Source organism: Carex rostrata, chromosome 4 (assembly GCF_964058835.1).
Source record: "Carex rostrata chromosome 4, lpCarRost1.2, whole genome shotgun sequence".
NCBI lineage: Eukaryota > Viridiplantae > Streptophyta > Magnoliopsida > Poales > Cyperaceae > Carex > Carex rostrata.
Window position 1 is genome coordinate 7,433,333 of NC_135921.1, and position 24,818 is coordinate 7,458,150.

At 33.6% G+C, this 24,818-nt stretch overlaps 3 protein-coding genes across 8 annotated transcripts; all 3 read left to right on the top strand.

Annotated features, from left to right (window-relative positions):
* Positions 1-434: 434 nt before the first annotated feature.
* LOC144552967 (WAT1-related protein At5g64700-like) lies at positions 435-4,307 on the top strand. Of its 6 annotated transcripts, XM_078301021.1 has the most exons (8): positions 435-647; positions 855-905; positions 1,392-1,454; positions 1,658-1,774; positions 2,093-2,351; positions 3,261-3,419; positions 3,527-3,678; positions 4,046-4,304. In XM_078301021.1, exons 1-8 carry the CDS (start codon positions 610-612, stop codon positions 4,197-4,199), a joined length of 993 nt encoding a protein of 330 aa, XP_078157147.1. In that variant the 5' UTR covers positions 435-609; the 3' UTR covers positions 4,200-4,304. The 6 variants fall into 6 exon arrangements, with proteins under 6 accessions (XP_078157147.1, XP_078157146.1, XP_078157151.1 ...); XM_078301020.1 differs by lacking the exon at positions 435-647 and having other exon boundaries at positions 682-905; positions 3,261-3,423; positions 3,527-3,605; positions 4,046-4,307; XM_078301025.1 differs by lacking the exon at positions 435-647 and having other exon boundaries at positions 687-905; positions 3,527-3,605; positions 4,046-4,119.
* A 4,296-nt stretch (positions 4,308-8,603) lies between these two features.
* Positions 8,604-11,051, top strand: LOC144553218 (uncharacterized). Its single transcript, XM_078301317.1, has 3 exons — positions 8,604-9,537; positions 9,826-10,112; positions 10,155-11,051. Exons 1-3 carry the CDS (start codon positions 8,604-8,606, stop codon positions 11,049-11,051), a joined length of 2,118 nt encoding a protein of 705 aa, XP_078157443.1.
* Positions 11,052-19,975: 8,924 nt separating this feature from the next.
* On the top strand, positions 19,976-23,487 carry LOC144552968 (WAT1-related protein At5g64700-like). Its single transcript, XM_078301026.1, has 7 exons — positions 19,976-20,168; positions 20,677-20,739; positions 20,916-21,032; positions 21,556-21,814; positions 22,197-22,355; positions 22,457-22,608; positions 22,997-23,487. The coding sequence occupies exons 1-7, from the start codon at positions 19,993-19,995 to the stop codon at positions 23,142-23,144; spliced, it is 1,074 nt and encodes a 357-aa protein (XP_078157152.1). The 5' UTR covers positions 19,976-19,992; the 3' UTR covers positions 23,145-23,487.
* The last annotated feature ends 1,331 nt before the right edge of the window (positions 23,488-24,818 follow it).

Below are 24,818 nucleotides of genomic sequence, written 5' to 3' on the forward strand. Positions count from 1 at the left end.
TATAATTCTAGCTTGAGGGGGAGTGTTGAATAATAGAGTAAATTAGAAGGGGTAAATTGTAAAATAAAGAGGAGGGTAAAATTGTAATTTAGAATAGTTAGAAATGAACCGTTGGAATGTCAACAGTAAAAAATAGAAAGGAAGGTATATATACCCTTGTATATGCTTTAGACAATATACAAGAAAAAATCAGAAAAATACAAGTTCTCTCATCTCTCTGTTTCTATAGAAATTAACAGTATTGCATTATTTTTTTTTTTTTGAGGAACTTTAAGGTGTATTTCATTATTGATGAAAATTGAAAGTAAAGGAAAATTTTCTTCCCTGTGCCTGCAAAAGTTAAGAACATTGTGCATTTTCACAAAAACAAAATAATGTTCATGCAAATAAACCTTAAGTGCAAGTAATTAAATTTTATTTTTAAGTGAAAATGTTTGGATATCCTTGGGTAGGTGAATAGCGAAGATATCAAACAGTTTTTTTACCTCACGAGGAGGCTGGCTACTAATTTTATTTGGATTAAAAGCCAACGCTGACTGCTTGAGTGCCAAAACATATATTTTTTAATTTGATCCAAATTCCATGCTCAAGTGGATGGCAGATGGGTAAATGATGTACGGCTCACAAGATATTTTCTCCGAAGAAAAGTAAGAAACAGTAACAATTATTGAGATTGGGTCTATTTAACAAGTACCCAAATATCTGAAAACCATATCATCACTTCACACCATGGCAAGTAGCACACGAGTTTATCTGGTTGTGTTGCTTATCATGACATTATATGCTGGAGCTCAAATCCTAGGCAAAGCTGCATTTAACTGTGGCATTGACACTTTTGTTTTTACCTTTTATAGAACTGCCTTTGGTAGTCTTTTACTGATACCTGTTGCTCTTCTACTTGAAAGGTACTTTTTTTCCTCTTAAATTGTTTTCTTGATAATATTATATCTATGAATTTTCTCCTCTTCACTCTTTTTGTTTATTTTATTCATTAGAGTTACTGTTTTATGATCCTGAGCTATTAATTCCAAATAATGATACAAAGCAATGCATTTCAGCATATATTTTTTTTCTGTTTTAAAAATTTGTGCTTCTTTAGAGGGGGCTTTTCTCCTCTGTTATTCTTTACAAATAAACTTCAGAGACAAACTGTCTTTTTCAGTTTTCCTCTTGACTTGCATTTAATCATCTGATCATGGATTGTTATATGCTTTATTTTTTCTTGTAAATATATATATATATATATATGCATCCTTGATATTTCATTCTTTTTCAAAATTTGAAGATGGAGACAAGTACCATCTTGTATGTTTACATTTGAAAGAAGCTTGTTATTCCCATTTTGTTCATAATTGTAGGAAAAAGAACTAAAATAATACTTATCTTTGTAGGAAAAAGATACCTCCATTGTCCTTGAAGGTCTCCTTCAAGATATTTTTGCAAGCTTTATGCGGGTAAGTGATGATGCTAGGTATACATAAATATTTTAAGCGAAATCTCCAATTGCCAAGTCCATAGTGCCATTAGAGAAACTTCTTCCCTCTATACTTATTACATTGTTGCCAAAATTAAGCAAAAAAAAATGTCAATTTTATATTAGTCATGTTTTGCTTTATCTTCAATCAAATAATCATGACATCATTTGATTTTTCAACAGGATAACAGCACCATTAAACTTATATGGGCTGGGTCTGAAGTACTCTAATTCAACCCCAATATCTGCTCTCTTCAGTCTTATTTCTGTTACAACATTTGTCCTAGCATTTCTCTTTGGGTGATTTTAATCTCGACCTTCTTATTATTTTTGTCCCTTTTTTTTTCCTTTTGGAAAAAGGTCATGAGGAATTCTGCTATTTTTGGTAGTTTTTGTACATTCTATTGTTGACGACTTGACGTATATGAGATATATTAATAATAGATTACTTATACCAATAATGACAAATTAACTGGGGTTAAGTTGATTTGCTCTATATACAAACAGAGAGATGCTCAAAAAAGGCACTATGTAATCATACATTTTCCAATTTATCGATATTTTGACAATTAAAAAGGGTCAAAGTCATTAATTAGGTTTTGTTTATTTGCAATTTAGTATGGAAACGGTCAACTTAAAGAGGTTACATGGCATTGTAAAAGCCACTGGAGTGCTGCTTTGCTCTGTTGGTGTGGTTGTACTGGCATTTTATAGTGGGCCCGAGTTAAAACCAATAAACCATCATCATGTCCACCTCTACCATGCAAACCCTAGCCATGACCATGGAATTTCAACCCATTCTAGGGCTACATGGGCATTGGGTGTTCTTTGCATGACTTTGGCTACTACTTGTTGGTCCCTATGGCAAGTCTTGCAGGTATTCGATCATCAGCTGATCCTTCTTTAATTTTGTATTCTTTAAAGGAATTTTTACTAGAAAAGGAAAAAAAAAGTGAGGAAGAAGAAGTTTTACTACTTTAATTGGTTGATGGTTCCGGTCAAGGTTCTAAATAACGATTATCCCATCATCGGAAAAATGTTAAAAAAAACTGCCGTGAATAGCGTACCTATAGCAAAAGGTATCATACATAGTGTTTTTTTTTTCTTTTCAAAAATTATGTTCTATATTTTTACTAATTATCAACATTATCTAAAGTTTCATAGAGCAACATGTAACATCAAATTGATTAACTATCTTTCTTTTTCTATTCAACCAATACAAAATCTTGTTATTCAAAATATCTCTAATAATATCATAAACTATCTATCATTTTCTATTCAAAATAACCTTAGCATAATGACACAAACTATTTATCTTTATTATTCAAAATAATCTAAGTATCATGGTATAAACTATCTTATTCTATTTAAAAGAAAAAACAATCTGAAATTGAAAAATTTGATCATTAAAAGAAGTTTTCGCTGAATTAGAGCATTTTTATCTCATAGCTTAGCTTTTAAGGTCCAAAAATACTACTGCACCATTTTTGCTTTGGTATAGGGAGCTATTTAGGACACTACCATTGATCTTCTATAACATTGAAAAATTAATATTTTCTACTTCAGATGGCGAAAGACAATTATCACAATATCATTTCTCACTAAATGATTGTATTCTAGCAGAAAAATAATTTTGTTTCTATTTTTTTCAACTTTAAGATAAGGTTTTGGTCCTTGCATGACTTGTTTAATTTGGGAATAAATTATTGTTACTAATTAACTTATTTCTGGGTGCGATAATTTTGTAGCAACATAAATTTATAACTTGTTCCCATAACATATGCAGGGACCACAATTGAAAGAGTATCCTTCCAAGTTGTTAAACGCTATGTTGCAATCCGTCTTTGGTACTTTTCAATCATTAATTGTAGCTCTGTTACTTCAAAGAAACTTCTCCCGTTGGAAACTAGGCTTTGACATAATCCTCTTCTCAGCAGTTTATACAGTAAGTACGTGCACCTGTTTTATTCATAAGGTATTTAATATATGAACAATGCTCTACAAGGACAACTCATTTTATCAATTCACTTACATAATAATGTTTTGTTGCAGGGTATATTTGTATCAGCATTAGTGCAATACCTACAGATTTGGGTGATAGAGAAAAGGGGACCGGTGTTTTTAGCCATGGGTCAGCCAATCTCACTATTTATAACTTTCTTCATATCATGGACTTTTTTGGGAGAAATTGTTCACTTTGGCAGGTATATATTTTTTCAATTAGCAATTCATATGTATCTATCTATCTATCTATCTATCTATCTTCCTATTTTTCACTAATTGCATATACGTAATCGCACACCGTTGTTGATAATTAATGCTGACATGTCCTCTCCAGTCTCCACCTTCTCCAATATATATCATTTATCAGGCTATATATATATGTATCATTTAGCATGCATGAATTATCTTGCTATATATTAACCAAACAAAATTGAAAATTTCAAGTGCACTGCGCAGACTGTACAATTGACAGCCGCTAAGGTCAATTGCATCATTAAAATTAGTATGCATTGTCATTAATAAACTTGTGTTTATATGATAATTAATTAATTTGGTACAAAATTGCAGCGTGATTGGGGCTGTGCTTATGGTTGGGGGTCTCTACAATGTACTTTGGGGAAAAAGTAAAGAACAAAAAGCCAGCAAGCAACAAAAGCAAGAGATACAGGAACCAGTAGAGTACAATGAAGCTCCAATATCAGTTACCGAAACCCGAGTCTGAACTCATATATTCTAGAAAAACATTTCTTTATTTTGAAAATAATTATATATATGTACTCCAGATGTTTTCTGTATAGATAGAATAAGACATATTTGGAAAATATATATTATAATTTATAATTTGTTCTCAAATCAGAATTCTTAAAATAACCAAACAAATTCGTTGCCTAATTGGAAAATAAATATCCAATGTATAGAAAAAATTGTTCTCTCTGCAAAAAAATTGTTGTCTGAATTACATTATATTTAAATCTTTTACATATTCATTAAAGTCTAATTAGAGATAAAGAGACACAAAAACCGATGAAAGTAAACATAAGGTTGGAGGAGAGGGAAATGAGTCTCACAAAGACATTTTGTTCATAATTTTAGAGAAGTAGTTTGTTTGAAAATTTTAAAAGGTAGGACCGTTTGTAAAAATTTCCGATTGTTACACACGATTCATAATGAAATCCAATTAATCAAAACAACAATACTTCCAATCAGTAACAAAGAAAAATTAACATTTACAAAATTTAATTATTCTCATAATTTCATGCTGAATATGAAAAAAAAAATGTGGGGCACTGTTTTTGTTTCGCATTTACAATTTTTGCAAAATAGAATCACGAAAATATTGTAAAAAGGAGGTAGATATATGAAGGCGATATATATTTAATTGGACTTGTTGTATTGTAATATACGATTATTTTGAAGAAAAGAAAAATATTATCAATTAATATCGAAATACAGTTAAACCAAAATATCCTTAAATAATGTTTGATGAGAAACATTACAAGTAATTATGCAATACTCGTAAACAAACATATGGACATCTGAAGATGATTATAACAAATAAATAGGTAATATATTATGCAGAGCTGACAGACATTATAGGGTTCTCAGTGCAAATATATAATTATTATCCAAGCTGTTATGAATTATCTTTGTAGCCTTGTCCATATTAATCTTAAGTCAGATTTGATACTAAGTCATACCTAAAATTGGGATGTGAATTTAATAAATTGTGCTAAGAGATTAAATTATACCTGTTCAGTCCGGAAAGAAAAGAATTATATTTTTGTTGTGTTATTATGACCCTGTCTGTATATCAAGATAACAGTGAACTTGTTGCTGATAGATTTTTTTTTCTTGTCAGTAACTTAAAATATCATGTATTTCTTTTCTCCAGAAATTTTGGATATTTATCTAGATCTATTAATCCCTGTTTCAAAGATTGTATATTTGAAAAAGAGTAAGGCTTGGGTGCTATGGATAGCATAGAGGGCTACGGTGTTGCGGCTCAATATTTGAGTTTTCAAAATCCTAACGGTCGATCCGAACCGTCCATCTTGTTCTCCATATTAATATGTATTTGGAGACCAAATTTTATATTTTTTGGAAATTTTTTACTATTTGTTTAGATAGGTAGAAAATCAAATATCTGAATGGTGCAGAATTTTTTAGATCAAGTGATTTTCTACCTAGCTAAAAAAATAGTAAAAAATTTCCAAAAAATGTAAAATTTGGCCTCCAAACACATATTAACATGAAGAACAAGATGAACGGTTCGGATCGACCGTTAAGATTTTGAAAACTCGAATATTGAGCCATAGCATCATAGCCCTCTATGCTATCCATAGCACCCAAGCCTTACTCTTTGAAAAATTAACTTTGTGTAACTATTATGAACCGGAGGCTTAAAGTTTAGCCTAAAAGTTTGGAGGGATTTAATGTCCATGCTTTTGTGGTGTTCCCTCATAATCATATTTTCTTTTTGGTTTTCATATAAAAAAATAATTTGAAAATAATTAACATGGACCATTAATTTTGTTATATTTATAATAACAATGCATCGTGTTAACAATCATAAAATTTTGAATTAGTGTTGTTTAAAATCAGAATGTGAAAACAATCAGCAAACAAATTAATCACATATATAAACTGTTGATTTTTTCGAGATATTATACTAAACAAACTAAATAAGTTATGTCATTTTAATATAAAGAAAAACTATATCATAATGTGTTATTTATTCATAATATTATATTTATAATGTAAGATTCTCATTGCACCTTTGATTGGGGCACCACTAAAATAGAATAAACTAATAGGCCCCCGCAAATTAAAGGTGAGGCGTGAGCACAACGCATCCATCCATTATAAAATCATAAAACATTCTATCTCAAAAAAAAAATCATAAAACATTGATATGCATCTGATCCCATCCCGTTTCTCTCCCTACGGTTGAAATTGAATTTATTCATCTGCATCTGATCCCTTTTAATCGCTTTTGCTTTCTTACTTTTTTTATTGTGAATTTACTTTTTTTATCGTATTCACAGGGGCGGACTCAGAATTTTCATCAGGGGAACAAAAAATTATCAAATTGGGTTTAAATAGCTTATCGGATTTAAATCCATTAACTAATTAGGTACTCATTAAAAAATACAATGCTTTGACTTATATTTTACAATACTCTGACTTATAATTTTTGATGTTTTAACTTATAATTTTAATTACCAATCATAATTCAAAAAAATTATTTTGATTTTAACACTAAATTTAAACCCGAATTATAAATCAAATATTGATAAGCCGAAATTGTATCTATTGAAACCTAGGGTTTGTTATGTCAATTAAGCCAAGTTTTGAATAAATTAGGTTTAATTAAATTAGAAATGTCCAAAAGTTCAAGTTACTGCCCTAGTTATGTTTATTCTACAGGTAATCAAGTGTTTGGAGCTTAACGAAGAAAAACGGGCGAGTCAGCACGAAGATTGGAGCAACTGTCACCATTCATTGCGACCCGCAACCATATCTATTGCGGCCCGCAACCAAACTAGTCAGAGCCTCTTTCATTTCTGCACATCCATTGCGGCCCGCAACCAAACTCATTGTGGCCCGCAATGACTTCTCCAGCACATAGCATCTTCATTCCAGCACACTCATTGCGGCCCTCAACCAAACTCATTGCGGCCCGCAATGACCTCTCCAGATTTTTCTGCACAGTCTGTTAACTGCCTCCACTCATTACGGCCCGCAATAAATGCATTGCGGCCCGCAAATAGGTCGGTTCAGAGCCCGAATTTGCTGTTTTTAGTTAGTTATTTCTAGGTTTTAGAGAGGGGTATAAAAGGGGACCTGTAGAACAGATTGAGTACGTTTTTAGAGAGTTAATTTCTGATTTTGAACAAGGAAGAGCAAGGAAAAGCTAGAAGAGAGAAGAAGGAAGAAGAGATCATCATTGATCAACCGGTTTTATTATTTTCTTTCCTTTGGAACTCTTTTATTCTTTTGATTTGATTTGTATCTTAGCCATGGCTGGCTAAGGGCTTTTCTAGGGTTGATTAGGGTTGTACTTGAAACTTTTGTTATGATTTAGTTGGTTTTATTTTATATATTCTTGTTCTTTGTTATGATCTATTATTTATTTTAATTGATTGTGAAGACTTAATCGAAATCACATGAAACCCTAGGATTTGGTATTTGCAATTGAGAAATTGAATATTAGGTCCAGACCATAAGGAATAGAGTATTTGATAGGCTAGGTACCGAGAGGTGATGCTTGTCTTGTACGGGCTTTACTCAATAGTTTAGACAAATTGTGCTAAGTACCGAGAGGTGAAAGATAGTTTTCTAGATCAATTGGGACAGTAAGAACTTAATGACTTTAGATTAGAGTAGCCAAGTACCGAGAGGTGATGTTTATTCTAATTTAAAGATGGTATTAATATAGAGATATCACTTTGTACCTACAACATCCAACTGTGCCTTCATAAATATAAGAACAAAGTTTACAAACCAATTAGTCGTAACATTAGTGGATAGGAACCCTAAGAAACCCTAATTTCTCATTCTTGTTAAAAACCTAATTTTGCTTTAAAGACTTTACTTTAATTCATTTTAATCGAAACCAAACCACTTGAACAAACACAAAACATTTTTATTTCGCTTTTACTAAATTAAATTGTTAGGTTAGAGTTAATATTCCAACTTGTCCCTGTGGAGACGATCCCTAAGTACTACTTGACAAGGTTGTACACTTGCAACCGAATTGAGTATCAACTAGGATTTATTACTTGTATTGTAATAATCTACATCAAGTTTTTGGCGCCGTTGCCGGGGACAACGGTGAATATTATTTCAGACCTAAGTAATTTAGTTAGTAATTATTTAATTCCCTTTTGCTTTCTTTCTCTCTCATTTTTTTTTAGGTTGAAATCTGGCAGAGGAACCTCCAACCCCGAACGTCACAGATTTGGTTGAGTGGTTTTCTAGGCGAGGGTCAACCCATCTCTTCTACGAAAGAAGGAACAAACACCCAACAAGGGGACCCTTCTTGCACTTAAATCCACGCCAGTTAGACATGTCGATCGGAAATGAAGATATTTGATTTGAAAATCTTCAGAGAGAAAGGGATAGGATGGCCAATGAACTTCAACGTTTGCGGGCAGCCGCTCTCGAAAGAGAAAACAATGAAGTAGCCGATGCGAACCGCCCTTTGAGAGACTTTACAGCACCTAGGGCTGAGGAAATCCACCTTGGTTATACGGCACCTACTATCAATGCTGAAGAATACCAAATTCTGCCTGCATGGGTTAGCATGGTGCAGCGTAATCTGTTCCACGGTCTGCCTCACGAAGATGCCACACAACACTTAGCCAATTTTGAAGAAATCTGCAGTACAATTAAGGTACAAACTGTTTCTCCTGAAGATCTTAAAGTTATGGCTTTCACTCTTTCTCTTGCAGATAAGGCTAAAGGTTGGATAAGGGGACAACGGCCCGAGAACATGAATATTTGGCCTAAGGTGGCGAATGCTTTCCTCAACAAGTTCTTTCCGCCGTCCAAAATGAATTCCTTGCGCCATCAAATCCACAATTTCCGACAGAAAGGAGATGAAACTATGAGCGAGGCGTGGGAGAGATTTCAAGAACTGCAGAGGTGCTGTCCCCATCATGGTATCGAAGGGTGGAATTTATTGCAAATCTTCTACAACAGCCTCATGCCACAAGACAAAGGTATGTTAGACGCAGCCGCTGGAGGGAGTCTCATGAATAAAGGGGCTGTGGACGGATACAAATTGGTGGATGACATGGCTCTCAACCAAAGCCAATGGCACAACCCTAGGGAGACACCTATGATCTTGCAGCGGGGAATGAAAGAGGTGAATTCGAACCCGAACTTGGCTGCAGAAATTGCCGCATTGAATCGCAAAATTGATCAACTGAGCCTAAATTCGGTAAACAATTCTTTTCCTCTTCCTTGTTCAATTTGTGGTGGTACCGACCATCTAGCAATTAATTGTGGTGTAAGTAATGGGGGTAGTTTTGAGGAAGTTAATGCAATTAACCAAGGTAATTTTACACCAAATAACAATCCTTACTCCAATACTTATAACCCCGGTTGGAGAAATCATGCAAACTTTTCGTGGAGACAAAATGACCAAAATACCCAAGGTAACTCAAACTTTAATAGACCAAATCAAGGTTATGGTAACCAATGGTATAGTTCTAATGCACAACCAAAATCCAATCTTGAATTGATGATGGAAGCATTCATGACAAGTCAAAACCAAAAGTTTGATGAATTGACCAAAAAGGTAGATATGTTGGCAACCCAAAATAAAATGCTTGAAAACAAAGTTGCACAACAAGCTACACAATTCTCCCGCCAACCGGGCACCCTTCCACCAAAACCTGAGAACAATCCCAAGGATGTCAAGGCAGTTAGGCACGTGCTTCGCAGCGGTATGCAATATGAGGATCCACCTATGCCAAAGGATGACTATGTACAGCCGCAGGGTGAAGAGACACGAAGCAGTGATGAGCACATCTCCACACATGAGGATTCCGCCTCAAAGGAAGCTACACCAATTGTACCAAGCGACCCTGCCAAACAAGCAAATCCATCTCAAGATGAGCCGCCAAAGGTAAGTGCGCAGGTACCTCTCTACATCCCTCCTCATAAATAGGCACCTTTTCCTGGTAGGCTTAAGAATGAGAAAACTGACAAACAATTTGCTAAATTCCTTGAATTGTTGAAACAATTGCATGTGAACCTACCATTAACTGAGGTAATGACCCAAATGACGGTTTACACCAAATTTTTTAAGGACATTATTTCAAATAGGCGTAAGCTTGAGGAAGTACAAATGGTATCCTTAGACTCAAATGGTAGTGCCATGGTAATGAATGAATTGCCTAAAAAGTTGGATGATCTGGGTAAATTTTCCATACCATGTTCCATAGGAAATGTCCAATTTAAACGTGCACTCTGTGATCTAGGAGCAAGTGTAAGTCTTATGCCTAAGACGGTCTATGATATGTTAGGTGTTGGGGAACTTAAGCCAACTAGAATATCTCTCCAATTGGCAGACCAATCGGTTAAGTTACCCCTAGGAGTGGTAGAGGACTTACCAATTCAAATTGGTAAATTCTTTGTTCCAATAGATTTTGTTGTGGTTGACATGGATGAGGACACTCATACACCACTCTTGTTAGGAAGACCATTTCTCAATACGGCAAAAGCTGTGATTTATGTTCATGATGGAATTATAACAATGAACATTGGTGAAGAAAAATTGACATTCGATATCAAAAGATCTATGAGATATCCATCTAACGATCAAAGTGTTTTTAGTGTTGATATTCTTGATAGGTTGATAGATGAAGAGCTCATAAACAACTGGGAAAAGGGTTCCTTTGAGTATTGGATGGATAAGGAGTGCGAAAAAGCCAACAAAACGAGTTCTGCAGAACTCATTGCGGTCCGCAGCACCCTCAGACAGAACATCTGCAGAAACCAGAACCCATTGCGGCCCGCAATGAATCTATTGCGGCCCGCAATGAACCCTTCCCAGATGACCTGATGCCTATTTTGAGCCCAATTTTCCAAGCTTCAACCGCTGAGATCCTTCCAAACTTTGCCAAAACCTCAGAGGATGCATTCAAGGTTAATAGGGAATTTGTGCAAAAGAAGTCAGTGGAAACATCTGAAACCGACAAATCTCGAGAAAATCGACACAAAATGGAGCAATGGGGAGGCCGCCCTCTCGATCCTCCACGCAAGCATTAAGGCGCACCACCACCACCTTCCGCCAATAGAGTAGTCCATGTTTCTTCTTATTTACTTTTGTTTATTTTTACGCATTGGGGACAATGCTTAATTTAAGCTTGGGGGATGGGAAGAAATTGTATCTTTGCATGCATGTTTTCAAAATTGTTTTCAAAATTTTTAGGATTTATAACCTTAATTTTTACTTGACCATGAATAGGATTTGTGATTTTAAACTTAATTGCTTGAAATTGCAAATTTGTCAAGATGTTTTACGAGGTTATGAAAAATAGAGTCTTGCATAATTGGGCTTAATTGTTTGAAAATGCATAAAGTATAAAATCATGTTTAATTTTTTTTACTTGTGTTAAAAGTTGGCAAAAATAAAACCCTTGATAAATTTGAGTGATTGTCAGAAATATTAGAAATTTTGATACAAATTTTAACGAGTTTTTAGGAATACCTTTGGAATAATTTGAAATAACCGCATACTTTGGCGAAAAACTTTGTGGAAATAAAGGTTTAAGAAATTGGAAATTTAGGGATTTAAATTTATTTTTTTGAAAATGAAAATTGTTTGTGAAAAATGAATTTAGAAAGATTGGGATATCCATAGGTATGAATTAATGCCTAAGGATGTGTGTATTCATGATATTTTTGCAAAAATATTGAAAAATAGTCAAGTTGAAATTTTTTAAGAAAGACTATGTTTGCTTATGTTACGGCGACATGACGTACTTATAGCAATGAGTCATAGACACTTTGCTCCGCTAGTTTGCCCGATAAAGTGACTGGGTTCGCACTAACCCTGTGAGTTCGTGTCATGGAAGGGTTGAACCAAGAGCGTGCGAATGCACTTTTGAATTAAAACGGTTGGGTATGGATTAGCTACCTATAACTAGCCGGTTTTGTTCTAAGGATAAAGATTTATAGTGTCATGAAATAAAACCAACGAAAGAAAAATAAAATTTTGCATATATCAACACACGAAGTCCGCGACTTTCTAACTTAAGTTTGATTCAAGCTTGGGGGATTTTTAAAAGAATTTTCGCAAATAAGAATGCATTTTTTGTAACAAATTTAGATATCCGAAGTTTACAAATTCTAAACCTTTAAGGAAATAAAAGTTAGAGTAATTGAATTGTGGGGTGAAACATGATTAGCGAAGGGTTGCACTTTAAATTTGTACAAAATTTATGTTGAGATTTTTAAATTTTGGCAAGATCATACAAATTTTTCGATTGAAGAATGTATACTTTATATGAGGTTAAATTAGAGATCGAATTGTAGTCCAAGTTTAGACTTGCTTGGGACAAGCAAGGACTAGGCTTGGGGGAATTTGATAAGCCGAAATTGTATCTATTGAAACCTAGGGTTTGTTATGTAAATTAAGCCAAGTTTTGATTAAATTAGGTTTAATTAGATTAGAAATGTCCAAAAGTTCAAGTTACTGCCCTAGTTATGTTTATTCTACAGGTAATCAAGTGTTTGGAGCTTAACGAAGAAAAACGGGCGAGTCAGCACGAAGATTGGAGCAACTGTCACCATTCATTGCGGCCCGCAACCAAACTAGTCAGAGCCCCTTTCATTTCTGCACATCCATTGCGGCCCGCAACCAAACTCATTGCGGCCCGCAATGACTTCTCCAGCACAGAGCATCTTCATTCCAGCACACTCATTGCGGCCCGCAACCAAACTCATTGCGGCCCGCAATGGCCTCTCCAGATTTTTCTGCGCAGTCTGTTAACTGCCTCCACTCATTACGGCCCGCAATAAATGCATTGCGGCCCGCAAATAGGTCGGTTCAGAGCCCGAATTTGCTGTTTTTAGTTAGTTATTTCTAGGTTTTAGAGAGGGGTATAAAAGGGGACCTGTAGAACAGATTGAGTACGTTTTTAGAGAGTTAATTTCTAATTTTGAACAAGGAAGAGCAAGGAAAAGCTAGAAGAGAGAAGAAGGAAGAAGAGATCATCATTGATCAACCGGTTTTATTATTTTCTTTCCTTTGGAACTCTTTTATTCTTTTGATTTGATTTGTATCTTAGCCATGGCTGGCTAAGGGCTTTTCTAGGGTTGATTAGGGTTGTACTTGAAACTTTTGTTATTATTTAGTTGGTTTTATTTTATATATTCTTGTTATTTGTTATGGTCTATTATTTATTTTAATTGATTGTGAAGACTTAATCGAAATCACATGAAACCCTAGGATTTGGTATTTGCAATTGAGAAATTGAATATTAGGTCCAGACCATAAGGAATAGAGTATTTGATAGGCTAGGTACCGAGAGGTGATGCTTGTCTTATACGGGCTTTACCCAATAGTTTAGACAAATTGTGCCAAGTACCGAGAGGTGAAAGATAGTTTTCTAGATCAATTGGGACAGTAAGAATTTAATGACTTTAGATTAGAGTAGCCAAGTACCGAGAGGTGATGTTTATTCTAATTTAAAGATGGTATTAATATAGAGATATCACTTTGTACCTACAACATCCAACTGTGCCTACATAAATATAAGAACAAAGTTTACAAACCAATTAGTCGTAACATTAGTGGATAGGAACCCTAAGAAACCCTAATTTCTCATTCTTGTTAAAAACCTAATTTTGCTTTAAAGACTTTAGTTTAAATCATTTTAATTGAAACCAAACCACTTGAACAAACACAAAACCTTTTTATTTTGCTTTTACTAAATTAAATTGTTAGGTTAGAGTTAATATTCCAACTTGTCCCTGTGGAGACGATCCCTAAATACTACTTGACAAGGTTGTACACTTGCAACCGAATTGAGTATCAACTAGGATTTATTACTTGTATTGTAATAATCTACATCAAATATCCAGAGGGGGACAAAAAAAATTTCAGAGAGGAGAAAAATTGATCGGTACCAATAAATCACCACTAAAACTCGAAATCCAGAGGGGCAGCTACCCCCCCCCCCCCCACCCCCCTCCACGCCCCCTTGGTCTACTCTGGGTCGGTCCCTGCGTATTCACTTCAAGACTTATTATATTCATATGTTTTATTATGTCATAAATTAATAAATGTTCACAATATGGAGTGGGTGATCATAACTACAAAATCTATCAGATTAATTTCAATTGACGAATTCAAATAGTTAAAATTCATCTATTTCATAAATGATGCATGTACATATTATTTAGTACAAGATCAAACAATAAAAAAAATGATAAAAAATGAATATAAAAAAGAACTTATAAAATATTCATTTTTTTACAACTGACTTTGTACTAAATAAATTAAAAAAAATGTATGTATCGCTCATGAATTATATGAATTTTAACGGTTTTAATTCGTCGTTTGAAGACAATCCGATAGACTTTAAAGTTGTGCTCACCAACCCTAAACTCTAGCTTTGATCCAATTTCATGATCTATAATTTGTTATTATTGTTTTAAACAGAGGGTAATGATAAAAGAAGCCCGGGCCGTTCCTCCTGAGATGAAATTTTTCAAGTAAGATAGAATATTGAGGCCCAGTTTGAGACTTACTAAATCAGGCCTACAAAATATCTATCTCCGGTCCTTTATGAAATTAATCACTCTATCAAACGGTTACATTAGCATTTGTATATCTATAAATACTGATCTCATGTATATTGCAGAACTTATGATTTTTATCAATAAAGAAAATAATACAATTATTTAATCAATCTCAAATTATAATAATAATATTTGTATCGATTAGAAATTATGAAAAGCTTTAATTAGAGTTTAACTCTTATATGTATCGGGTCGATTACAAAAATCCTGCTAAATTAAAAGGTGAATAATATTAAAAAAAACATATGCAACTCGAACAACCATGACCTCAATTGAGTTGAACCTTTTTTTTTACTTAAGAAAATATTCAAAATAAGTTTAGCTCTTTTTTTTGTAAGAGTTTTAACTATTTCTTAATTAAGCAACCATGACCTCAATTTTCCTCCTCTTTGTGGTAAATAATCAAACACTATTCATTCAAATTGGAAAACTAAATTTATAGATATATTTTTTTATTAATATGCAATCATACCATGTATAACAAAGCGCTCTGTTCAGCAGTTATGTGATGATCGGAGCACGAACCTCGATGGAGATCCGACGGTTTAGATAGTCGGAAGCATATTGCATACTTGTTTATTTTGGACAGGGTTGGAATTTTTTTTTTTTTTAGGGTAAGCCCGTGAGCAAGGTTGGAATTTATCTCTTCTGTTGGGCAACGTATCTATTTATCTTGATCAGACTTTTTTTATTTGTTTCTCTTGGAGTCTTGCTACGTTGCTGCATACAATCTCCCAGTAAAAACTAAGCTCTTAAACCGTAACTGAAATTATTAAAAAAAATATAATATAAATCAGACAGGTCACCTGAAAACAATATATATCATAAAAGAGAAAATGACACTACTACTATTTAGAAACAAAATTTTACCGATGTCATATTTTCATATTCATTGAATCAACGATGGGCGATGGCTATTTCTTCTTCGAACTGATTATATTATATTAACTGCATGCCACGCAAAAAGTTCTTCTTTTTGCATATTTATTTTTTATATATAAGAGTTTCTATTTTTTTTTTTTTTAAATATTGAAGTGTTCTGCGTATCCATAACCGTTAACGGCTAACCGTGTAATATATCTATCGTATCTAAATAGTTAATAACTCATTAATCCATCTATAACGCAATAGATCGATGTTTTTATTGCTTGTACAGCTACCTAGCAATTCTATATTCAATCATTATAATGTTAACCAATTGTATTTTACAAGAATTGTTGGGTTTTCTCCTTGATTGCAGCCCATTGGGCTAGGCAGGTTCTTTAAGCATATAATTATATTTTACACAAATCGAGGGGCCATTTACAAGAGCGCCAGAACCCCTGTCCAAAAATTGTCCTTTCTGGTATCTTCCCAATTGCACTACAACCGTTGGAAGATGAACGAGGAAGAAAAAGGAAAAATAAATTTGGAAGCTGTTCTTAATGGATTCTTGATTCCAGCTTGTATGGGCATAACTTCAGGCTGATCATGAGATTGTTCCCGGTGCTCTTTCGGTGAATAGTGCAAGTGGATGTCGAGAGATGTGGCATGATCTTATTGTGTGGTTACCAACTTGGAAGTAGTGAGTCTATATTCATACAACGGTGAACATCAGATGGTTTCGAGTTTTTCTCCATTACCCATAAAATGTCTGGCCCCCTTTTTATTGTTTGAAATACATAAGCTTATTTGGTTTAGCGCTCATAAGATGTTCGATGAAATGTCTGAGTGATAATTCTGTTTGTTTAGCAGTACTACACAATATACCACATATTTACTTGTAGATGGTCAAGTATATGAGGGGAACTGCCGCATAACTCAGTTTCATAGAAGTTTATACTGGACACTTAAAGTATCATAGAAGTTATTCAGACTTGAGAGCCTATCACAAGAAGTAGTTTATTACAATTGACAAATTGACAGCGGTGAACATCAGATGGTTTCGAGTTTTTCTCCGTTACCCATAAAATGTCTGGCTCCCTTTTATTGTTTGAAATACATAATCTTATTTGGTTTAGCGCTCATAAGATGTTCGATGAAAATATGAAATGCCTGAGTGATAATTCTGTTTGTTTAGCAGTACTACACAATATACCACATATTTACTTGTAGATAGTCAAGTATATGAGGGGAACTGCTGCATAACTCAGTATCATAGAAGTTTATACTGGACACTTAAAAGTATCATAAAAGTTATTCAGACTTGAGACTTGAGAGCCTATCACAAAAAGTAGTTTATTACAATTGACAAATTGACAGCGGAAATTTTTAGATCACAATGATATTTTAACTAGTTTGCTCTGAGCTGATAGACCTGTGATCACTAATAGTACTGTATCCAGTTGCAATCAAGCTAAAACTGTGATACATTGTGAGCTTCTTTCTGTGGCCAAATTTTCCATACAAAATTACAATTATAAGTAAAAAAAAGTTACACATTTGCAACATTTACCTCCTAATTAAATGCTAATTCATACATTCAGTATGCCTTTCAAAGAACTTTGGCAGTTTACACATTGCGGCAAGAAATCAGTATCAACTTTTCTGGGAGTTCATTTTTATTTAAGAGAAAATTATATTATTTCCCCGTCAAAAATTTAAAAATTAGTTATTTTCCCATCTAAACTTTCTTATCTAATAAAATCCCCATTCGCTGATTTAGTCAATTAAAAATATTAATTATTATTAATAAATAATAAAAATATGGTTTTTACCTTAATTTCAAAATACTAACTAAAAGAACAGCTTTTGCCCTTAAACTAATTTTAAAGGTTGTAGAGAGGATGCGAATTAATTCAACTGAGTTAATTTAAAAATCAGGGATAAATTTTTGTCATTTTTTATTTGATTTAGTTTAAAATCAGGGAGCTATTTGATATCACCCAATAATGAATATCTCTTATTTCTGAAAACAAATCAGGCCTCAAGAGAAGAATTGAAGCGCAGCCTTACATGACCACATTAGATGATTTGTTAATATGTTATAATAAGTGCTTCGCTGAAACTTTATTCGGATGATATGACTACGATTCATAGGGGTATCAACCTTCTGACGCAATCTGCTCTGGTAAAGGTGGTGACATTATTTAATAGTTATCTGGCAGAGGTTGCGCCTGATGCGAATCTTAGTCTGGGTAAGTTTATTGCTGTTGCAGATATCTTGCCAGAATGCAGATGTGGTTGATGACGGGTTATATCATGCAGTTGACATTTATCTCAAAGTATGCAGTGCTTTTTAGGTACTTCAACAGGACAGATCGATACCTTCTAATTATTCACTAATGATTATTTTATTTTTCATCATTGTACTCCTTTTTGCTTAAATGACTCATATCGAGTCTGCAGAAAGGTCGATAGCATTTTTTGACTATAATGTTTGATTCTTTTGCCTTGTTTTTTATAATACAATGGAACCCTGCATGATTGAGCTAACTCTCTGTTGCTTTTTTTGCAAGTTAAGAACTTAAAATAAGTCAATGATCGGTTCTCCAATTTTACACTGCTTTATAAATACGTCAAGGGTTATGAGATGCAGAGAGAAGGCGGCTTTGCAAGCAAATTGATTTTCAAAAGCTGTCAGAAGAAGCAACTGCTCATGCAGTGCAAAAAGACCGACTTCCAGTACATGCAATGGTGCAAGTTCTGTACATAAGAGCATGTAATGACATAGTTTTTACCTTATAGATATTCTAGAATTTAGTTTGGGCACTTTTCTGTTTGTGCTAATCAAGTGCTACCAGTGAGGTCTATTACTGGTACCTATTAGTTTTGTACTGGTACTGTATGCAACAAAGTATGCATGCACTGAATATGTAGTATTTCCTTGTTTCAGTTATCAGGAGGCATTATTAACGCAGAGAAGCAGCAAGGCGACTATTTTAACATTGAGATTAGGGTTGCTGCTGATCTTTTTCTTATTTTACTGGCATTTTTGTGCTTAATGACACAACTGAGGATGAATCAAGTCTAGTTTGGTAAAATTAATACAAATATTTGAAGGTAAGGGAAAAACTGTCCTTTTAATTGCTTGTTAGTTGTTACAGTCAATCAATACTTTTTATTCATTATATCAAAAAATTGGGATATTAATTAATCAGTGAGTTTAGATGGGGAAATAACATGAAGTTATTATGGGCATATATATAAGTTTCTCTTTATTTAAAGGATCTTACTTTTGAAACAGCATTATTTATTATTAGTTTTTTTGGCTAAATTTTATTATAAAATTTTCCATTTTATTCAAGTAATTACCCTCAGGGACCAGCAGACATTTAATAAGTTTTGTGCTTTCTTTGGATAACGCATCATGTAAAGCATGTCCTTTTCTCTTGTCTTTTTAGTAAATTAAGTCAGTGATTAATGATGAGGAGTCATTTTGTTAGTGGAGTCACTAAGTAATGTTTCTCAGATTTTTTTTTTTTTTTTAAGTTAGCGGCTTTAAATATGTACTAACAATTTCTTCTCAGATTTTGTTAAATGATACATTGCTAATGGTAGTTTTCTTAATTTAGGTAGGGATCGACGGTACTTTTAGTGCTGAATCTTTTTCATAGATCATTATCTATCTAGTATTTTCTTTGGAAAAAAACAGGAAAGATCAAACTGCATTCAAGTCTCATATGACGATACTCAATTACTGAGTTGTCACAGTTATTATAATAGGTAGAGGCACTTTAATGTGTATTTCATTATTGATGAAAATTGAAAATAAAGGAAAATTTTCGTCCCCGTGCCTGCAAAAGTTAATAATATATTGTCATTTCACAAAACAAATAATGTTCATGCATATAAGCCTAAAGTGCAAGTAATTGAGCATGGCTTAATTTTCTTCATTTCTTTCAGGAAGTTCAAATTTATTCTACTTCCTTTTTTTTCTTTTGAAGTGAAAATGTTTGGAACCTTAGGTATGTGAATAGCAAAGAAAATATCAAGCAGTTTTTACCTCACTAGGAGGCTGGCTACTAATTTTATTATTTGGATTAAAAGCCGACGGTGACTGCTCAAGTACCAAACCATTGCCAAACCATTTTTTTTGAATTTGATAATTTTGATCAAACAGCCAGGATTGAATGGATGGCAGATGGTAAATAACGTATGGTTCACAAGAGCTCTTCCCCAAAGAAAAAAGTAAGATACAGTCGCAATTATTGAGATTGGGTCTATTTAACAAGTACCCAAATATATATCTGAAAACCATATCATCACTTCACACCATGGCAAGTAGCACACGAGCTTATCTGGTTGTGTTGCTTATCATGACATTATATGCTGGAGGTCAAATCTTAGGCAAAGCTGCATTCAATTGTGGCATGGACCCGTTTGTTTTTACCTTTTATAAAACTGCCTTTGGTAGTCTTCTACTGACACCTATTGCTCTCCTACTTGAGAGGTATTTTTTTTTTCCTCTTAAATTGTTTTCTTCATGATATTATATCTATGAATTTTCTTCTCTGCACTCTTTTTGTTTATTTTATACATTAGATTTACTGTTTTCTGGTCCTGCGGTATCAATTCCAAACATTGTTAAACAGGATAGCTCAAAATAATGTTAAAAGGCAATGCATTCAGCATATATTCGTTTGTGTTTTGCAAATTTTTGTTTCTTTAGAAGAGGCTTTGCTCCTCTGTTATTCTTTGCCAATAAACTTCAGAGAAAAATATGTTGTTTTCAGTTTTCCTCTTGACATGCATTTAATCGTAGCTGATTATGGATTGATATATTCTTATTTTTTTCTTGTAAATATCATATGCATCCTCGATATATATTTCATTCTTTTTCAAAATTTGAAGATGGAAACAAGTACCAACTTGTATGTTTGGCATTTGAAAGAAGCTTGTTCTTCCCTTTTTGTTCATAATTGTACGAAAAGGAACTAAAAGAATACTTGTCTTTGTAGGAAAAATGTACCTCCATTGTCCTTTAAGGTCTCCTTCAAGATATTTTTGCAAGCTTTGTGTGGGTAAGTTGTGATGCCAGGTAAACATAAATATTTTCAGCAAAATCCCCAATTGCGAAGTCTGATCCATTTAGGAAACATCTTCCCTCCATTTAGGAAATCTCCAATTCTTTTTATAACAGTAATGTTTTGTGTTATCTTCAACCAAATAATCATGACATCATTTCATTTTTTGACAGGATAACAGCACCAACAAACTTATATGGGCTGGGTCTGAAGTTCTCTAATTCAACCCCAATATCTGCTCTCTTCAGTCTTATTCCTGTTACAACATTTCTCCTAGCACTTCTCTTTGGGTGATTTTAATCTCAACCTTCTTATTACTTTTGTTTTAACTTTTTTTTCTCCTATTGGAAAAAATTTCAGGAGGAATTCTGCTATTTTTGGTAGATTTTTTTACCATCAATAATGAAAAATTAAAAAAGGCAAATTAACTGGGGTTAAGTTAATTTGCTCTGATATACAACAGAGAGATACTAAAAAAAAGGCAGTATCTAATCATCTATTTTCTCAATTCATATCAATCTTTTGACAATTAAAAATGAGTGAGTCTATGGTACTATGCATATTACGATTTGTTACCGTGCTATGGCTCTATATTCGAATTTTCAAATCCTAATGGTCGATCCGAACCGTTCATCTTGTTCTCCTAACACATATTAATATGGAGAACAAGATGAACGGTTCGGATCGACTGTTAGGATTTGAAAACTCGAATATAGAGCCGTAGCATGGTAACAACTCGTGATATGCATAGTACCATAGACTCGCTCATTAAAAATTGTCAAAGTTCTTAGGTTTTGTTTATTTGCAATTTAGAATGGAAACGGTCAACTTAAAGAGGTTCCATGGCATTGTGAAAGCCACTGGAGTGCTGCTTTGCTTTGTTGGTGTTGTTGTACTGGCCTTTTACAGTGGGCGCGAGTTAAAACCAATAAACCATCATCATGTCCACTTCTGCCATGCAAACCCTAGCCATGACCATGGAAATTCAAGCCATTCTAGGGCTACATGGTCATTGGGTGTTCTTTGCATGACTTTGGCTACTACTTGTTGGTCCCTATGGCAAGTCTTGCAGGTATTCGATCATCAGCCTGATCCTTCTTTCATTTTGTATTGTTTTAAAGGAATTTTGACTAGAAAAAGGCAAAAGTGAGGAGGAAGAAGTTTTACTACTTTAATTGGTTGTTGTTTTAGGTTATTTATCTTCTATAACGTTGAAATATTGTTAATTTTCTGCTTCAAAAGGCAAAGGACAATTATCACAATAGCGTTACTCACTAATGATTGTATTTTAGCAGAGAAATACTTTGTTTCTATACTAGATAAGAGAAAGGTTTTGGGCCTTGCATGACTGGTTTAATTTGGGCATAAATTTAAACTTTTGTTGCTAATTTCTTTCTGGGTGCGATCATTTGGTAGGAACATCAATTTATAATTTGTGTGCATAACATATGCAGGGACGACTATTGAAAGAGTATCCTTCCAAGTTGTTAAACGCTATGTTGCAATCCATCTTTGGTACTTTTCAATCATTAATTGTAGCTCTATTACTTCAAAGAAACTTCTCCCGTTGGAAACTAGGCTTTGACATAATCCTCTTGACAATAGTTTATATTGTAAGTGCAACTGTTTTTATTTAAGTATTTAATATATGAGCTATGTTCTACAAGTACAACTCATTTTATTAATTCACTTGCATAATAATATGCTGTTGTAGGGTGTATTTGTGACAGCATTAGTGCAATACCTACAGATTTGGGTGATAGAGAAAAGGGGACCAGTGTTCTTAGCCATGGGTCAGCCAATCTTATTAATTATCACTTTCACCATATCATGGACCTTTTTGGGAGAAATTGTTCACCTTGGCAGGTATATTATATATGTTTTAAGAAACAGTATCTTCCTGTTTTTCCTCAATTTTGCATATTAGTAATTGTGTGTGCACACCGTTGTTGAGAATTAATGCTGACTTGTGCTCTCCAGTTTCCACCCCCTTCAATGTGATAATGCTGGTTCTGCCCCTAACTAAAATCATTTATTAGGCTATGTATCTTTTAGCTTGCATGAATTGTCATGCTATAAATTAACCAAACAAAATTGAAATTTTCAAGTGCACTGTGCAGACTGTACAATTGACAGCCTCTGAGGTCAACTGCATCATTTAGCTAGAGAATCTTGCTTCAATTTTAAAATTAGCATGCATTGTCATTAATAAACTTATCTTTATATGATAATTAGTGAGTACAATATATTGCAGCATAATTGGAGCTATACTTATGGTTGGGGGTCTGTACAACGTACTTTGGGGAAAAAGTAAAGAACAAAAAGCTAGCAAGCACCAAAAGCAAGAGATACAGGAACCGTACAATGAAGCTACAATATCAGTTACTGAAACCAGAGTCTGAGCTCATATATTCTAAAAAAATATTTCTTTATTTTGAAAATAATTATATATATGCACTCCAGATGTTTTTTGTATATATAGAATTTTTTTTTTTTTTTTTTTAATTTGGCAGTGAGTACCAAGGTTGTATTGATAAAAATGTTTACAACAACAAATCCTACGTTATTACATCAATATTTATGTAATAGCTTCCACTCCCTCGTGTCCACGCATTCCCTGTTACCCACAATATCGAGTCCATAGCTGCACTTCCTATCTTGCTCTTTTTGCCACTAACCATGCTGGTAATTTGGAACCTCTAAAATTATTTCATTTCTGTCTCCATAAGGACCATAGTACTGCCATCACTCGTGTGACCCAAAGTCGTTTCTGCAGCCTTGATTCAACAGTGTACTGTTGTCTCGATGCTTCCCATGTAATGTGTACTGTGTCTTCAACTTGGTTCAAATTACTGAACTTAACTCTTCCATACCTCTTGAGCATTCACACATTGAAAGAACAGGTGATGCGAAGTTTCAACATCGCAGACATCACACATCACACATTTGGCTTCACAATATATTCCTCTTATATGCATTACCTCATGAGTTAAGACCCTGTTATTTAATAAGAGGATGGTAAATATTTTCATCTTGGAAGTAGCTGCACCCTCCCATATTTCTATGAAATTCCAGCGAATTTTACTCACCGATATCATCAGTTTATAAGCAGAGGAGGCTGTGTATTCGCCACTAGCAGACCAGTGAAAGAGTTTTTTTTTTCAAATTTATTGTGTGTGTGTGTGTTTTTATTAAAGAAAGAGTATAATTTTGTAATTTGTTTGTTTGGTTATTGTTTTCCAAAGCTTAAGAGTGGAAATTTCTTGTTATTTAATGTCCCTTAATCCTTTAGACAAGCAGAGCCACACAGAAATGACGCAGGACAGGATAATTATTGATTAGCTCTAATTGAAGCAAACTCCAATAATAAAGTAGTAGTAAGCATAAAGACAATATTCACGAATTATTCGTGAATAATTTTTTTTTTTTTGTAACGGCGAACCAGACGTCAAATTATTTGCGAATTTTACAAGCATTTTCTCAATTTTACAAACCATTCATGAATTTTTCCCATTTTTTTTTTATTATTTCTTGTTGCTCGATTGTGGGACTGAGATCTTCAATTCAGATAATTTCAAACCATTCACAAATTATATTCGAATTATTTATGAATCACAAATTTTCAGTCTCAACTGCACAACAGAGTTTGTGGTCCGAATAATTCATTTATCACTGTGAGATTGCCATAAGTACACAAGGAGCGATGTAAAAGGTTCTTCTAACGAAAGATATAAGCACGAGAGAGGAGCAATCCTTGGCCACCCGTGATTTTTATTTATATCCAATATTTTATATATTTTATCAGAAATAACCAACTTTTTGAAATTTTTTTAAAAATATCCAAACCGCAGGAATTTTCTGCAGTTTGAAATTTAATTTTTATTCCAAACTACAAGAAATTCTTGCAGTTTGGGATTTAATTATTTTTCACTATAAAAACACCATTGCACTATATCTCTTTGAATTTTGAAAAAATAAAGTAATAATTATCGTGTAAAGGACGTATATTGAACAATCATAGATAATTTTAATGTTCTTTGAATAATAAATTAATACCCTAATCCATTAAAAAAAAA

Excerpts from the sequence above, each read along its gene's own strand:
- LOC144552967 (XM_078301019.1), top strand. The coding sequence starts at position 730 with ATGGCAAGTAGCACACGAGTTTATCTGGTTGTGTTGCTTATCATGACA. Across the intron at positions 906-1,391 it reads GTTGCTCTTCTACTTGAAAG|GAAAAAGATACCTCCATTGT; the intron begins GTACTTTTTTTC and ends TTATCTTTGTAG. Across the intron at positions 3,420-3,526 it reads TCTTCTCAGCAGTTTATACA|GGTATATTTGTATCAGCATT; the intron begins GTAAGTACGTGC and ends GTTTTGTTGCAG.
- LOC144553218 (XM_078301317.1), top strand. The coding sequence starts at position 8,604 with ATGGCCAATGAACTTCAACGTTTGCGGGCAGCCGCTCTCGAAAGAGAA. Across the intron at positions 9,538-9,825 it reads AGTTAATGCAATTAACCAAG|TTGCACAACAAGCTACACAA; the intron begins GTAATTTTACAC and ends TTGAAAACAAAG. Across the intron at positions 10,113-10,154 it reads CTCAAGATGAGCCGCCAAAG|GCACCTTTTCCTGGTAGGCT; the intron begins GTAAGTGCGCAG and ends CCTCATAAATAG.
- LOC144552968 (XM_078301026.1), top strand. The coding sequence starts at position 19,993 with ATGGCAAGTAGCACACGAGCTTATCTGGTTGTGTTGCTTATCATGACA. Across the intron at positions 21,815-22,196 it reads CCCTATGGCAAGTCTTGCAG|GGACGACTATTGAAAGAGTA; the intron begins GTATTCGATCAT and ends TAACATATGCAG. Across the intron at positions 22,609-22,996 it reads GAAATTGTTCACCTTGGCAG|CATAATTGGAGCTATACTTA; the intron begins GTATATTATATA and ends AATATATTGCAG.